Here is a 14,924-nt window from a genome sequence, read left to right as displayed (position 1 = left end):
GGGAAGAGAGGCTGTGGTCCTTGCTCTGATGGTGGAGCAGTGTTGCCCTCCAGCAGGGCAAACCCTGGGCACCCTTCCTGCCTCCTCTTCCTCCTGCCTGCTGTGGCACATGTCTCTGCAGGCAGCACATGCCCTGTGCTAAAGTGAGCCCCATGATTCCAGCTGCATCACCCTGAGCATCCTCACTGCCCTCCTGGGGGCCGGCTCAAGCAAAGCACCCGCAGAGGCTTTTTCCTTTCCGCTGCAGGTGGGGACCGGCAAGGGAAGGTGTGATAATCCTCTCCTTTGAGGCCACAGTAATCGTTCGCACCAAACTGCAAGCACTTTTATATTAGTCATGAAAGACAAGAAAGACAACAACAACAACAAAAGTTTTTATATATATATATTCAATCAATGTCTATGGAGCTTACCGCAAGGGGATTACCAGCCAGTTTAGAGCGTTAGTGATTCTCAGCATTCATCAGAAGAGAGCATTCAGCTGAATTGAAGCCAGCCTTTGATGGAATTGGAGAATAATTATTTCCATCAATAATTACTTCCAAGCCCAGAAGAAATGGTTCCTAGCAAGTGCGTTGCAGGACAGGAGTCCTTGGTTGCCTCAAGGCCAATATGTTTTAACTCCAGGACCTGCAAATCCCATTAATGGGAGCAGGGGCCAGGATGAAAGGGACATCACCTGCCGTGCCTGGGTCCCTTCTGCAAGGCAACAGTGCCCCAGCGTGCTGCCAGCCCGGGGAGGAACCCTCCTGCCTCCACTGCTGGAGCTGGTCCAGCCCAGACTTTGCACAGGTCATTAATTTGGGGACATATTTAATGGATCCTAATGATTGAGCCTCAGAAGACTGTCTTAAAAGGGGTTCAGGAAAGGCCACAAGCTAATTAGCTCACACAAAGAAAGCAATTAACCATGTAGCTTCCCGGATGGTTAAAAATAACATAGACGTTGGGAAGCGACCGAGGGATTTATTACAAGCAGAGTAATAGATTTTTAAAGCCAGAGGAACCATCACCTACTGCATGTCCTGGGCCAGAAATATTTCACCCAGCTTCCTCCCACTGACCCCTGTTGCTTGTATTTGGCTAATGCGCATCCTTAAATGTTCAGGCATTACAAAATGGGCTCCAGGAAGGAATCAGTTGTTAGAGAAAGTGGGAGTTCATTGAGAGAGAGAGAGAGAGGGACGACCCCTCTTCTGCAGGTGCTTCTGTGCCAACTCCAGCCCCAAAAAAATGCTGCTCATGGCTGTAGCAGGCAGCAGGATGTTCCCTGGGGCATGCAGGACTCTGGCCATGCCTAACCAGGGCTAACCTGCTGTTTTAGCATCATATTGCTCTTTAACCACCCTCCTGGTCCCATTTAACCCCTCAGACGTGTAACATGCACCTGGCCCCAGCCCCTTGCTCCTATCTCTGCAGACAATGTGTGATGGTTGCGATGATCTCTGCAGCCAAAGCACCCTCCTGGCATCCCTGAGCCACTGTGGCTGCAGGGCTGGCAGTGGGACAGCTCAGCCTCCCCCTGCTCCGGTGGGGTCCACATGGCCCAGGGGTTTCAGCATGCTGCTTTCCAAAGGCAGGAGGTAGCTTGGGTGGCAGACACAGCAGTGGGACCTTGCAGGGCTGACCTGGGGATGGCTAAACCCCACAGCCCATTCCTGAGATTGGCTTCAAAATGAGAATGGGAAGAAATGGGGACACTTTCACTGTCAGCTAAGCCATCAGTACCAACCCACAGCCAGGTTGGGCTTGGACATGTTGATGCTTGCCTTATGCATTCAAATCATACTCCGGATGACACCAAAACCACAGCGTTCTCAGCACCCCTGCCGGGTACAGTTTATGGCTTTCCATTGATCTTTCTGTTCTTTGAAATAAACATCTGTAGGGCCTGGAAATCTACTGACTTTGCTCCCAGGTGTCTGAACTTAGGCTCGTTTGGGTTTGTTTTCTCCATTTGGCTTATTTTCTCCATTTCAGCTTGCCCTGCCCAAGCCCCAGCATTTCTTGGAGACCTCTCGCTCCAGGCTTTCCCTGCCCTCGCTGTGCTCCTCGCCAACTTTCACAATCTCCTTAGAGATCCTGCAGGCACTTACCTAGCCCAGGTAGTTCCCCTTAGCTTTGCTACACCATCCCAGGTTCTCCAGTTTGGGCTTTCAGCAGGACCAGGTGTGTTTACTAGCCCAGCACCCTATTTGTAGGAGCAGGGAGAAGGACTGTTCTTTGGCTGCCATAAGTTTGTTTCCATCTGAGTACTGGCAAGGGGGAGAGGATGAGTGGCAAGGTATTAGCAATGCAATAGCAGGTTTCAAGAATGGCATTTGAAATGCAAAAGCTTTTTTTTCTACCCGAGTGCAAGACCAGTGCTGTGTCTGTAAAACTGGTGAGCTAAAACCCACAATACAGAGGAAGATGTCTACAGGTACTGGGCTTGATTAGCTACAGCAGTCCCTTGCTGTCACACTGGAGCCAGACCCTGTGCTGTCCCTGCGGTACGGGGCTGTCCAGCTGCTCCCCGGCCGCATGATGCTTGCGGCATCTCTCCCTGAAAGCTGAGCACAGCACACCCACGCTGAGGCACAGCTTGGCTTGGAAATGGGATTTTTTCAGAACCCTGTAAGAGCAATTTGCACTGTGGGCTCAGGAGGCCTGAGAGCAACCTGCAGCTCTCCTTCACAGCAGCACATGTCCTACCTGGGGAAAGGAAAGGGGATTCCCCAGTACATGGAAACCTTCAGCCAACAAGCCCAGCTAAACGGACAGTTCTTTATTGTTCTCTTTGTGTCCTCTTCCTTCCTCAGCGGGACACTCAGCTGCCTGCCGTACCCTGCAGAGGACAGATGTGCTGAAAAGCTGAGTGGCCGTGCAGTCAAGGAGGCCTCCACCACCAACGGCTGCGCGAAAGGGAAGGAGAGGCGAGACCATGCTCACTGCAGGTCGCGCAGGTAGGAGCCAGGGCTGTGAGTGCGGTCACCCTGGAGCAGAGGGATGGCAGGGGAGGCATCTGTGACTGTTTACTCAGCCCCTCCAGGGATCTGTGAGAGCTGGGGCTGGCTTAAATGACTTTGTGAGGGTACAGCAAATGTATGAAATTGTATGAAACCCCCATGCATGTTTGCAGGGAGAAACCTGCAAACTTGCAGTTTGCTTCCACTCCATGTCTTGCTCTTACAGTCTCCTTGCGAGTAGCCCTGGCTGGAAGACAGGTGAGCTGGCAGCATCCCTGTGTGCTACTAGGTCTGCGGGGTACCTCTGGCTGGGCATCACCCTCAGCAATTCCCTTCTCCCTGTGCCTAGATCAAATCAGCAGCATCAGCTTCATTAGGATACAGCTTTGTTATCGGTTTGTCATTAGCCCCTGACAACTTGAGAGGTGAAAAATGAATGAGTGTTGTAAATGAAGCAGCTAGGGTCTCTGATCCCTGCCTGCTAAACTGCCTCTGGGATTAAAGTCTCTCTCTTTGGTTAAAGATGCTGGAAATAGCAAGAAAGTGTGTTTCATATCTTCAGATTTCAGGCTAACCAGAACAATAATCTAAAGCTTATTTTTAATTAGACTTTGATTACAATCATGGAGAAACAATTAAAGTGAGATCAGTGCAGGGAGAAAGTTTACACATCAAAGACAAAAGGCCTTCTCTTGGGAGAGGGAGAAGGGCTCTAGAGAAACTGCCTGTGGCCACATGGTCCAAAGTTTCTCCCTTGGCCGCAGCAGTGCCTGGCCATAGCTCTGGGCCAGGCAGGGCTGAGGGACACCCAGACCTGTTTGCTGGGGAGCCCAGATCTGTGCCAGGGGAAAGCAAATGGGAGTTGGGGTTCAGCATCTTGATAACTGAGGGGCTAAGACCAGTGTTCAGGTCCCTGGTCTAGCACAGATCCTCTAGGGTGCCTTTGGGCAGATGTCTGAGCTTGGTGACAAGGAGTCATCTTGGAAAACACGTTTCTTCTACCTTAATGCAGATAAAAGATGCATTAAGCCCCAGGTGTGCCATACCCCCTAGTAGCGCTCCTGCTGGTTGGTGAAACCCTTGGGAAAAGAAAAAGAGTGAGAAGGAGTATTTGGGTGCTCTTCAGGGCTGCAGAATGGTTGCACCTTGGATTTACTGCACCAGAAGCACTTGGCTATTCACAGTTCACAACCAAAGCATTAGCATACAAGTGCTTCACTTAGCAGAGCAATTAAAAAAAAAGAAAGTGCATTAAAAGCATTAAGCAATTGGCTTTTTATGATAGTGTAATTTTGGTAGTAATTCAAGCCCTGGGTGAGCAAGTATTGAGGGTCAGTGGAGCTTGAGAATCCCCCTGAAAGTGACGTTTGCTCTGCATTAGGACTTTTACTAATGATGTTTGTTCTTTCTGCAGAAAACTGCTCAATTTTTGACCTGTTTCTGCAGCGAAGATCCCACAGTGTTTTCCAAACACGAGGCTGCCCTCACACACTCCCTGCTAGCAGGGCACGGCGTGAGGGGACAGAGGCACCAGCCCAGCGTCCTCGTTCCCAACAGCCGTCTGGCATCAGCCCTGGGGAGCTGGCTGTGCTCCCCACAAACCTAGGTCCTGGGGCCATTTGGGGATCCACAGACAGATCTGGGGATCCACCCCAGGATCCACAGGCTGTCGCCAGCTGTGCCTGGCCTTACGAGCGTTCGCGTTGGTTAATGAGTAGCCACAGAGTATCTGTCATATTTTCAGCCCAGTGCTCGGGATTAATTTAACCATGGTATTTGCTTTTCATTGAAACATAATGTGATTCAGCATCATATGTTTAAAAAAGAAATTAATTTGCAGGAGGTTTTTATTTTTTCAAGGTTTAACAACTGTGTAAGAGATGCATATCTCATTAAATTACCATAGCATCTCAATATATATATATATATTTCTAATCAATTACTATTTAACATATGTCAAGCCTTTTATTATAGTTAGATGCATCTGGTTGCAATAATTATTGTATGCAAATTAAATGCCAATTAATTATTTAAAGCATATTTACAAAGAGCAACAAAACCTATAAATCTGTTACGGAGTCGTTAACCTCAGCAAACACGTTTTAAATAATCAGCCGGCGTACAGTAGCTGTCTCATTATATCTCCATTAAACCTGTGGAGGAGACACTTCGTTTAAACTGTGACCAAATTATTCGTTAGAGGGTAATTAGGCACTCGCCTGTGCCCTGGGTCCATGGTGAAAGCTGATCTCTGTGGCCTGGACTTCCCTGAGGTGGGGACAGTGTAGAGCTTACGTGAGTCCCACGTGAGCTGATTCAGGGAGTTTTGTTATTTTTTTAAAAATTATTTTTTATTTTTATTATTTTAAAATTTTATCTCCCCCTCCAGCCCCTCATGCGATGGGGAGCGTGCACCACCGCCAGCCCGGGGGAAGAAGAAGAAGAAGAAATCCAGCCGCAAGAAGCGAAGGAGGTGAGGGCGGCCATGGCGGCGTGTGGGGTGGGAGGCAGCACGAAGCCCTCAGCCGTGAGGGAGGCGGGAAATGGAGGGCGGACACCCCGCAGGGAGGTGCGAGGGGCTGGCATCCCACAGGCCCTGCCGCCATTTTGTCACCCTCCCCTCAGGGGGCAGCGGGGGCCGCGCCGCACCATGGCCCCTCTGCGGGGGCGTGCGGGCAGGGGGAGGCTGAGGGCAGCCCCGCGGTCCCTAACGTCCCTCCGCCTCCTCAGGTCTCCCTCGTACAGCCCCTCGCCTGTGAAGAAGAAGAAGAAGAAAAGCTCCAAGAAGCGAAAAAGAAACAGGTATTTATTATTTTTTTTTTCTTGAAAATGTGATTTCCCGCTGGCAGCGGTCGAGGAGGCGGGTTGGACAAGGGGTGGGAGGTATTGCTGCCGTCCGGCCCAGCACCAGGGGGCAGAGAGAGGCCTCAAACTGCTGATCCTTAATCATGGCCACCCAGGGCAAGGCCCCACTGGCAGATGAAAGCCGGGCAGCCAAGGAGGAACGGAGCCGGGGTCCCTCCGTGTGAGGAGAGCACAAAATGGGGTGCGCCCCCCGCGCTACCCGATAAATACGAGCTGTCAGGATGTGGGGGGAGAGAGGCAGGCGAGCCAAATCAGCGTAAGGTCTGCAGGGCCTCGGCCTGCTGTCCTCGCTGCCCTGGTTGACGTGGCTCCCAGTGTCTGGGACACCAGTGGGATCAGCACTCGGGGCTTGTGCCAGGCCCTTCTCCCCCGTCCCGCAGAAAGTGTCAGCATTTGGACCAGAAAAAGGCTCAGACCAGCTCCCCACATCCACACCTCAGTCCTCGCTCCCTGCCCCATGTGACAACCTCCACCTTCCCCTTCTGAAGCCCATTTTTAAAGAGCACAATTAAATTTTAAAGCTGCAAATATGCCATTGTTTTCTCTCAACCGTTAAACCAATATTTGAAGAGAACAGTGGATGCTATCTCCCTTGGAAAGTTCATGTATTTATAATCTATTGAACCAAAGAGAGAAGCTACCAAAAATGGGTTGCAGAGAGGAAAGTTGAGCTTGAATCTTAAAGAAAAGGAAGGAGGAGAGAGAAGGATATAGGAACTCCTTGAAAATACTTCTTCCCATGGAGGGATTCTCATGCTCTTCTATGGATACCATCTCCTGATGGAAGTCCTGGGTCAGATGTTCTTTGGCTTTGGAACCTCAGTACCCATTTATGTCCCTGCAAGCCAAGCCTAGGCTGTAGCTGATCCCAAAAAGTAACATGATAAACCATTAAGCATTAGTGACCAATGGAGGTTGTTTCCAGACACCTGATGGCACTTCAGCTACAGATCCCAACTGACCTTGCCACAGGCCATTTCATGGCCCTTTTGGGCAGGACTTGAGGCCATGTCTTCTGCGGGATGTTGTGCTCCAAGCTAAGATGAAACACAGCAGGCTGTGCAGTGTACTGGGGCCAGGCCTTGCTGCAAAGAAGTGTCGTCGCCCGCCCCCCCGCCCCATGCTCCCAGGGTTTTTTATGAGGGCCACCAGCACAGTGGCTCTGGTGTCATCCCAGGAATTCTCCAGGAGGCAAGACAGAGGCATGAAGCTGGTTTGGCTGGGAGGCTGCTCTGGAGTTATACAGAAAGGATTTTTCCTTTGCTACTTGGTCATACAGAAAACCAGGGAATAGTGTGGGGGCGCAGAGGTGAGTCTAAGTACAGTACAAGACTATGGAGGCTGTAGCAGAGAAAAGGGACCCACCAGGGACAGGGGGCATATCTGATCTCTATAGAGATCTCAGTTATCCTGAGGATCATATTCAAAATTATTTACAGAGTGTGCTAGTCACTTCTACCACACCAGTTTTTCAGGTACACTCTTGCCAGCTGGCTAAAGGAGAGGCAGGGCCATTCTGCCCAACTGGTATGTGAGGTCTTCTCACAGTGCTCAGTCTAGTGTTGGGCCTAAGCACGCTGTCTCTGATTAAAATTTCCATTTTTGTGAGACCCTGAATTCAATCTACATATTTGTGTCTTACAGGTTATCCTCAAAGAAGAGAAGACACAGGTAAGGGTTGAGCAAGCGTGGGTGGTCCCTTTAGAAATACGAGTTTAATGGTCTCTTCAAGATCTCAGAAGGCTGATGTTCACTGAGTGGGGGCAGAAGACACTTTTTTTTTTTTTCTGTGTCTCCTTGTACAATCCCCTTGGCTGCCCCCATTCCATGCGGTTCTGGGGCTACCCTCTCCCTATTCAGACTGATGTGTTCCTCAGACCCCACAGGAATCAGGTCTCCAGCCCAACCTGTGCGATCAGGCACATAACTGGAAAAGACCTTGTGGTATAACCTAGTCCCTGGCAACCTCATCCATGTTGTATCCATCCTGCATCTTGTGTCTTCATTTCTCTTATGATTTAATTTGCAAACAGTACAGCATCCCCCAGCAGTGCCCATTTTTGAAACATTCAGAGTCAATGGCTTTCCAGGTGTGTACTGGAAGAACTCTCCTGATTCCAGTACGTGCATGTACAGTATCAAGAAGTATTAATTTTCTCTGTGAGAAAATGCAAAGTCACCAGGATGACTGATCCCTTTGAGGATCCTTTTTGGCTGAGCCCATGAGCCACATTTATCAGCAGGCACTCAGACCCCCTGTGCTGCGGCAGAATCATTAATCCCTTTCATTTTTATGGCACGATCTTGGACAATCTAGTTGTAACATTGACATGTGATTGTGCAGCTTTTTATCAGAACAGAAATCTCCGAATTAATTAGCCATTTCTTATTTAGTTCTTCAAGCCCCAAAAGTAAGAGAAAGGAAGAAAGAAAACACAAAAAACAGTAAGTAGTGATTCACTGAGTTCCCTGCCCTGCCTGTGCAGAGCTGTGGGGCTAGGAAGTGCTTGATATGGTGGGTTCCCTGGAGCTAACACCGGCTGCACGGCCCTAAGCAATTCTCAGGCTTATTTCACAGCTAAAATGAGCAATTCTGGTTTTGCTGGAATGGAGGAGGGTTTGTAGAGGCTGGGGATCTTTCCCCTCCCTCTCTTTTGTGTCACCTCATTCAGTATTCTGACACAAGACAGTCTCGTTCATCCGGTCCTGGGCAGAGACTCCAGCTTTTCTGATGAGGGCAGCATGAGAGGATGAACTCAGATCTGCAGAGAGCAGCGCCCCAGAGCCTCCACTGCCCAAAGGGCAGGCTGGCACGCTTACTGAGAAGGGCCTTAGCTCCTCTGTGCTTGCTGCTCTTGGAGGTTACAGTAGGGGCTACTCATGATATACATCCAGCACAACCAAATAAATATCTGCATGGGAGCAGAAGGCAGTGGGGGCTAAGAAAGAGAAGGGATTGTCTGGAGGTAATGGAGGCTGTAAAAATCTGGTGTTGAGGTTCCCATCTTTCCTGGAGTGTTAGCAGAGCACAAACCTTGTCCTGTGGGGCAGACAGTCAAGGGGTGTGGTATAAAATGTGGTTCCTAGGGGCTGGAAGGCAGACTTCTCTGTTTTCCCCTTCCTTCTCTGCCTTCTCCTGGTAATTGCAACTTGTGGCTTCTCACCTGCTTTCAGAGCAAGGAAACAGTTCTGGGGCTGAACCCTGGGCACCAAACCCCTGGTTGGATTTGCTGGGACTTGGGATACCCTACTGGAGACAGAAACTGAGCTAGCAGAGAGAAATCTGGTGGTGTGTTTGGTGTTAATAGGACCCGCCTTTAATTCTTCCCAACGCAACCTTTAGCTCTTAGGCAGAAAGGAGGCAGAGGAACAGTAGCCCCTGACACTGCCAGTGTCACCCCAGTACGTACTGGGACTGAAGAGACTGGGAATCCACGAGGCACAAGCATGTTGTGGTGCCTGCACAGGCCATCTCTATTGCATGCAGAAAGCCCATCTCCTTTTCTCAATGGTTTTTGCATGTTCAGTAGCACAGCCACTTTTTTTTTTTTTTTCTCCTCCCCTCAAACTGTGCTGCTACACACCTAGAAATCTCAGTGGTAAAACTGGGGCTTCCTAGGTTGTCAGTAAAAGCAGGCATCTCCCCACCCCAACACAGCACTGGCCAGTAGCCTAACAGTGTGGTTAAAACAAAGATCAGATGCCCTTCTGGCATGCACTGACCTAGGGGAATGAGAGCTGCTAGAATTGCTCTCCAAGGATAAACCAGGCAAGGTGCTTTAGCCCTCATCTTTCAGCTCACAAATCAGAGCTGAACTACTCCTGGTTTCTGCAAACCTTATTGCTCCTGGGCATGGATCAGATAGATCCCATGAGCCATCTCAGATCAGGATTTTTGTATAATGATGCTGCTTTGGCTTATCTTTGGGTAGAGCAACTGGTTATCTAAATCTCACAGGACCGGTTTTTCCTCCTGCAGAAAGGGAACTCAGACTGGAGGGACTGATGCAGAGGGTGAAAAGCAAACATGGGGGTTTTCACACAAATCCACCATGTGAGGGAGAAATGTTCAGTGTTGCTGATTTCAGCTGTATGGAAATAAGGAAGGAGTATCCTAAAATGTGAAATTTTAAAAAATATAATCATTGGGTGTGAAAAGCATCAGAGAAAACAGCCAGGCAGAGTTTAGGCAATTACCCTGGAGGTTGCCCTTTTGTCTTCAAGGAAATGCTGTTCTCAAGCTATTGATTTGCTGAGGTTTTTATAGCAGCAAATTGCTAAATGCTGTCCAAGCAGGTTGTATTAGTGCTGTCAGTGACTGGTACAGCGTGGCCATGAAACCAGCCTGTTCCCACCAGCTAACCCATCATTAGCTTTGACTGCTGGCACAGTGGTGCCAGCCTGAGTGGAGAGTTACCCAACCAGATCCAAAATGACTGTTGTGGTGGGCAACAATGAGAGGGAATGGGCACAGAAGGTGACAGGTAGCTTGCCACCCACAGCACCCTGCTCTCTGCATGCAGGACTTCAGCTGTTGGTGCGGGTAACAACAGCCCTTAAGTAACAGGGCCAGATAATTCATCAGTAACATCCTGAATGGAGCAAAGGGAAGCGCAGCGGGGCACTTAACCTGGGTCGCTGTGCACGGTTTGCTGGTAACTGTCCCATGGCCCTGCCAGGAAAGGAAGGAGCAGTGACTGGACATCTATAAGAAGACAGGTAAAATGGTCCTGCCCCTCAAGCAGGAGCTGTGCATAGGGCAGGCTGAGTTAGGGAAGGTGTACTTTGTTTGTATAGCAACCTTAAGAACTGCCCACAGAACTGGCTAGACCCTCCTGCCTAGAGAGGGTGAGGCAGGCTGGCTGTTCCTGAGTGTGCTGAAGTATTTGAAGCCTGTCCTTTAACAAGGAGCCTGTGCTACTGAGAGAGTTGGAGCTTTGTGATGGGTTGCCCAGATGGATGGTGCCCCCCCCAGCAGGGTTCTGAAATGGGAAGGTCCCAGGCTGTTTCTTGGTTGTCTTAGGGTAGCCTGCAGGATGAAGGGCAAGCAGTTGAACGGACAAGCATGTAGCACTCTAAAGTCTTTAAATCAGGAAGGACTGGTGCTGCCTGCTGTACTCCTGCCTGCTAGTCCGTAGATCTTCCCCAAGCAGGCTACAGAGCCAGCCTAATAGCTTGTAGTTAAAATGCTGGCATAGATCTCTGTAAGATGGCTTTCCTTAATGTTGGTGTAGCTATGAAGGGATGGAGAATTTCTCATGCCTTGGTGTCCTGCACAATGTTTCAAACACCAATCTCTTTGGTTTAAAATGCAGATCTCCTTTCTGATTTGAATGTTATTGACTTCAGCCTCCAGCTGCTGGTTCTTGCATGCCCCCAGCCTGCTAGCCTAACGGTGGTTTTCCTCTCTGCTTCTTAAAGCTCACGTGGGCGTGCCCGGAAATCTCATCGCCGTCGCCACTGCCACTCTCACTCAGAGAGCTCAGACTCCCACTCCCCCAGCTGCCGAAGCAGGTAACATCACTGCTCCCTGAGCTGAGTGTCCTGCAACACTTCCAAGGACATGATTGCAATAGTTTCTGTGACCCACAAACTCGCTGTGTGGAGCCAGGTCCCATTCTGGTAGCAGCTTTGTCATGTACTGGGGGTTGAGCTGCTTGTGGTCTCGGCCGTAGAAGGTTTTGCCTCAAGGAGCAGTGGCTGCAGCTTTTTGGTCTGGCAGTCACTTCTAATCCCCGTGGCTGATGATCAGCCCATGACAGCTGATTCCAGCCTAGTCTCCCTTCCCCAGCCCAAGGGCTCTGTACTGCAGATGTCCCAGGAAGCCCTTAAACATGGTCTTAGCAATGGAAATATATTTGCCCATGGCAATCTATAGCCACTGCCTTTGACCTGATTAAAATTTCTGTCCTGTGGATGACAGATGCATCCTGGGGCCAGCTAAGTGGATGCTGGTGCTAGAGCCAGCATCGCTGCAATAGCAAGTTGCATAGTTTATACACATCATGAGTTCATGTTTCACGTTTTCTGAAAGCACTTGGACAAACCACCCCCACTTTCCCACTTCACTCCTCCTAACTACCGGGCATTTTCTTATGAGAAGCTGATGATCAGTGGAGGGAGGAATGCAATCAGTAATTGGAGGGGTGGGTGTTCATGCAAGAGTCTGTCTTCTCTTGGAGGTGTATTTCCATAGGGATATTCAAGGCTGCGTGAAAGTATGGCTTGCCTTGAGCCACCGTAAAATCATGAATTGGAGCTGAAATTTGAGATTAAGGGCCAAAGCCTGGCTGCAATATATATATATATATGTATTTTTTAGAAGTAGAAAAGCAAAACACGCCTTTTCTCTCCACCATGACCCTATAGAGCAGTCATGTAGAAGACCTTCTCCCACACACAATGGCCTAACACAGAGTTGCCAAGGGTTTGGATGGAGCTGGTAATGGGCACTACTGCAATACTGAGGAATAATGGTTTGGCTGTTCTTGTCTTCTGGAGGCACAGAGCCAGGTCTCGGGAGGAAGGGCATAAAGCACAGCGAAGACACTCCCGGTACCGTTCAAAGATCGTGGTAAAGCGAAGCTCCTCTTCAGAGGTTCAGGCCAGCCAAAAAGCCAGCCAAACCCTTCCGCTCTACAGCTTCCTGTCTCCTAAGGAAGTAGTAAGTATTACACATTGTGCTTCTTTGCTTGAACTAGCCACGGGAATCTGGGCAAGAAATCTGACATGAAATTTTTATAACTCAATTATAGCAATGTTAGACAAAGTTGGTTAAAACTGTATTATTTATTAATGATGCTGTTCTCCAGTGTATTTAAAGTCATTCCTTCCCTCAGCACTTTCACACCAAGGGTGGGGCTGCAGAGGGGAAAAATTTGCAAAGGCTGTAGCCTATGAATAATGAATAGAGGACATTTAACAACAACAACAAAAAAAAAAGTGGCCTCCAGCAACGGTATTTTACAAGGAATTTTTCGTTATTCAGTCTTTGCTCAGCTGGATGTGAACTTAATTCACTGGTCTTCATGTCCAAAAGTTCAGTCCTTCGGGGGAAGAAAGGGAAACAAACATATATAAAATAAATATTTACACTTAATGAGTTGGTGATTATTGGCAGGGGATGTTTTCTGACTGATTATCAGGATCCTTCTAGGATCACTGTTGCTCTGAACTGACAGGCCTAGGGGTCAAATTTGGAACTTATGAGCAGCTCTCATTGATGCTAATGGGAACTGCATGGGCAGCTGAGGGTAAAATCAGGCTCAGTGCCTTGGGATGTTTTTTTCATATATACGGAAACAGATGATATAATACATGCCTTAGAATTGAGGGAGCAAGAGATGGAGAGAAATATTAGATACAGATTGATATGAAGTCTTCCTTTTCCATGGCACGTTTCCCCTTTGTTCCCAGTAGCTGCAAAGCAGAGGTGTGATGCTCTTTGATCGTGGTGTTAGTACCCGATAGGCATTCTGGAGAGATAAATCGCTACATAGGACTCAAGGTAGTGCAGAATCTGGTAGTCATGCATGTGGATGTGTAACATTAGAGGTGTCTTGAGTGCAGAGTCCTCCAAGCCCCAGAGTGGTATATAATGGGGAAATGATTTTTCTCCTTTAGGCCCAGTCATGAATTGGAAATAGCTCAGCCATACACAGTAGCTACATCAGATATGAGAGAGATAGTGCCAGCAAGAGGAGAGATTTTATCCACTCACACGCGTAGACAGGATTCTGATCAAAATACACAGAGATTATACGTGAGTACAGACAGGCACAAGCTGTCTCTCGGCATTATAGATATGCATATTTGCTCTTGCTATATACATCTACTGAGTGTGTAGTGCACATGTGAGTCATTGCTTATAAAACCATATAAGGTAGAATGAATAGCTGAAGCTGCACACCACACTCAGATGTGTGTGTGTGCATGTGCGCATGCAAAGAGAGAATAACAAGGTATGAAGCTTTTATGGCTGTGAGCCTGGGGTGTTGCCCTCTGTCATCTTGGGAAGATAGGAATGAGTTAAGAGCTCCTCCCAGAAAACAACTAGCCAAAGACTGCGTTATGTCACTGGGGTCTTTTTTGGTTCAAGCTGCATATTTCACATAAATGTTTTCAAGTCTGAGCCTGGTTTTTAATTAGTACTAGGCTTCCTCTCTCTGAAGCCAGGCTCCCTGAGTCCTGTGAGGCCGACTGCCAGCTGTTCTGTTCCCTGAGCAAGAGTAAACTCTAATTTAAAACTGTAAAAGCTTTAAAGTGAGCTAAACTCGAGCATGCTGCACTCCACTTCCTACTTGCTTCACTCAGGGTAAATGAGCACACAAGCTGCAGGGCAGGGAAAATCAGAGCTTTGTAGTTACAGATGCAGGGGGTGAATGCAAAGTACAAGTCACAGGCCCCTGATGCATCCTTTCTAGTAAGGGTTAATAACAGAGGCAAATATTTCAATGGCTAAAAGGCATCGGTACCTTTACTATGTTAACCCACTAATGTCCTTTTGTTCCCAAAAATAAGTTATGTGCTCTTGGGACATCATTCAAGGGTACATTTAAGCACTTGTATAAATTGAAGCCTCTGGTTAAGTGCTGCCCCTGAAATTTTTCTGAATAAGGTCATTAAATATCATGTACTCAAAACTGGCAAGGGAAAAAATGGAACAGGAACTTTTAGTCTCATTTATTAATGACTATCAACAACTCTTTGATGCCTCTCCTTTTTGCGAGTTAAATGGTTGCTCTATAAATAAGCTTAGTTCTGTCAGACTCAACTTTTAGAGCAGCCTGGATGTGCTATAAAGTGAAAATGTGCTTTTGCAGAAAATGTTGGTCACAAATCAAAAATAAATTACTGGGAAAGATTTTGTGGAAAATTCCAGAATTGGGATTAAAAAATGCCATGTTTGTCCTCTGTGGGAGCTGGCGTGTCACAGTCCCTACCCTTCCCTCTGGCCTGGGCTTCCAAGCCAAACCATCCTTACCTAGGGAGATCAATCCATTGTCACATCCCCAAAGGAGAGGGATTGTCCAGGGAAGATCACAACCTGCAGAAGAGACCCAGAGAGACAGTACACAAACTCCCATGAGGTAATTCTATAGCACTTTGAAA

General features: G+C 48.3%; 1 protein-coding gene across 3 annotated transcripts in view; it reads left to right on the top strand.

The window, feature by feature from the left end:
• SRRM4 (serine/arginine repetitive matrix 4) overlaps positions 1-14,924 on the top strand; it is a 50,116-nt gene that overhangs the window by 18,018 nt on the left and 17,174 nt on the right. For all 3 annotated transcript variants that reach the window (XM_040605740.1, XM_040605732.1, XM_040605722.1), the window contains exons 2-7: positions 2,802-2,945; positions 5,338-5,421; positions 5,679-5,750; positions 7,458-7,484; positions 11,235-11,327; positions 12,315-12,477. In XM_040605740.1, coding sequence (XP_040461674.1) covers positions 2,802-2,945; positions 5,338-5,421; positions 5,679-5,750; positions 7,458-7,484; positions 11,235-11,327; positions 12,315-12,477 — 583 coding nt within the window. The remainder of the gene's footprint in view (positions 1-2,801; positions 2,946-5,337; positions 5,422-5,678; positions 5,751-7,457; positions 7,485-11,234; positions 11,328-12,314; positions 12,478-14,924) is intronic.

This window comes from Falco naumanni, chromosome 1 (assembly GCF_017639655.2).
Source record: "Falco naumanni isolate bFalNau1 chromosome 1, bFalNau1.pat, whole genome shotgun sequence".
In the NCBI taxonomy this organism is placed as follows: domain Eukaryota; kingdom Metazoa; phylum Chordata; class Aves; order Falconiformes; family Falconidae; genus Falco; species Falco naumanni.
This window is presented reverse-complemented; position numbering and strand designations above follow the sequence as displayed.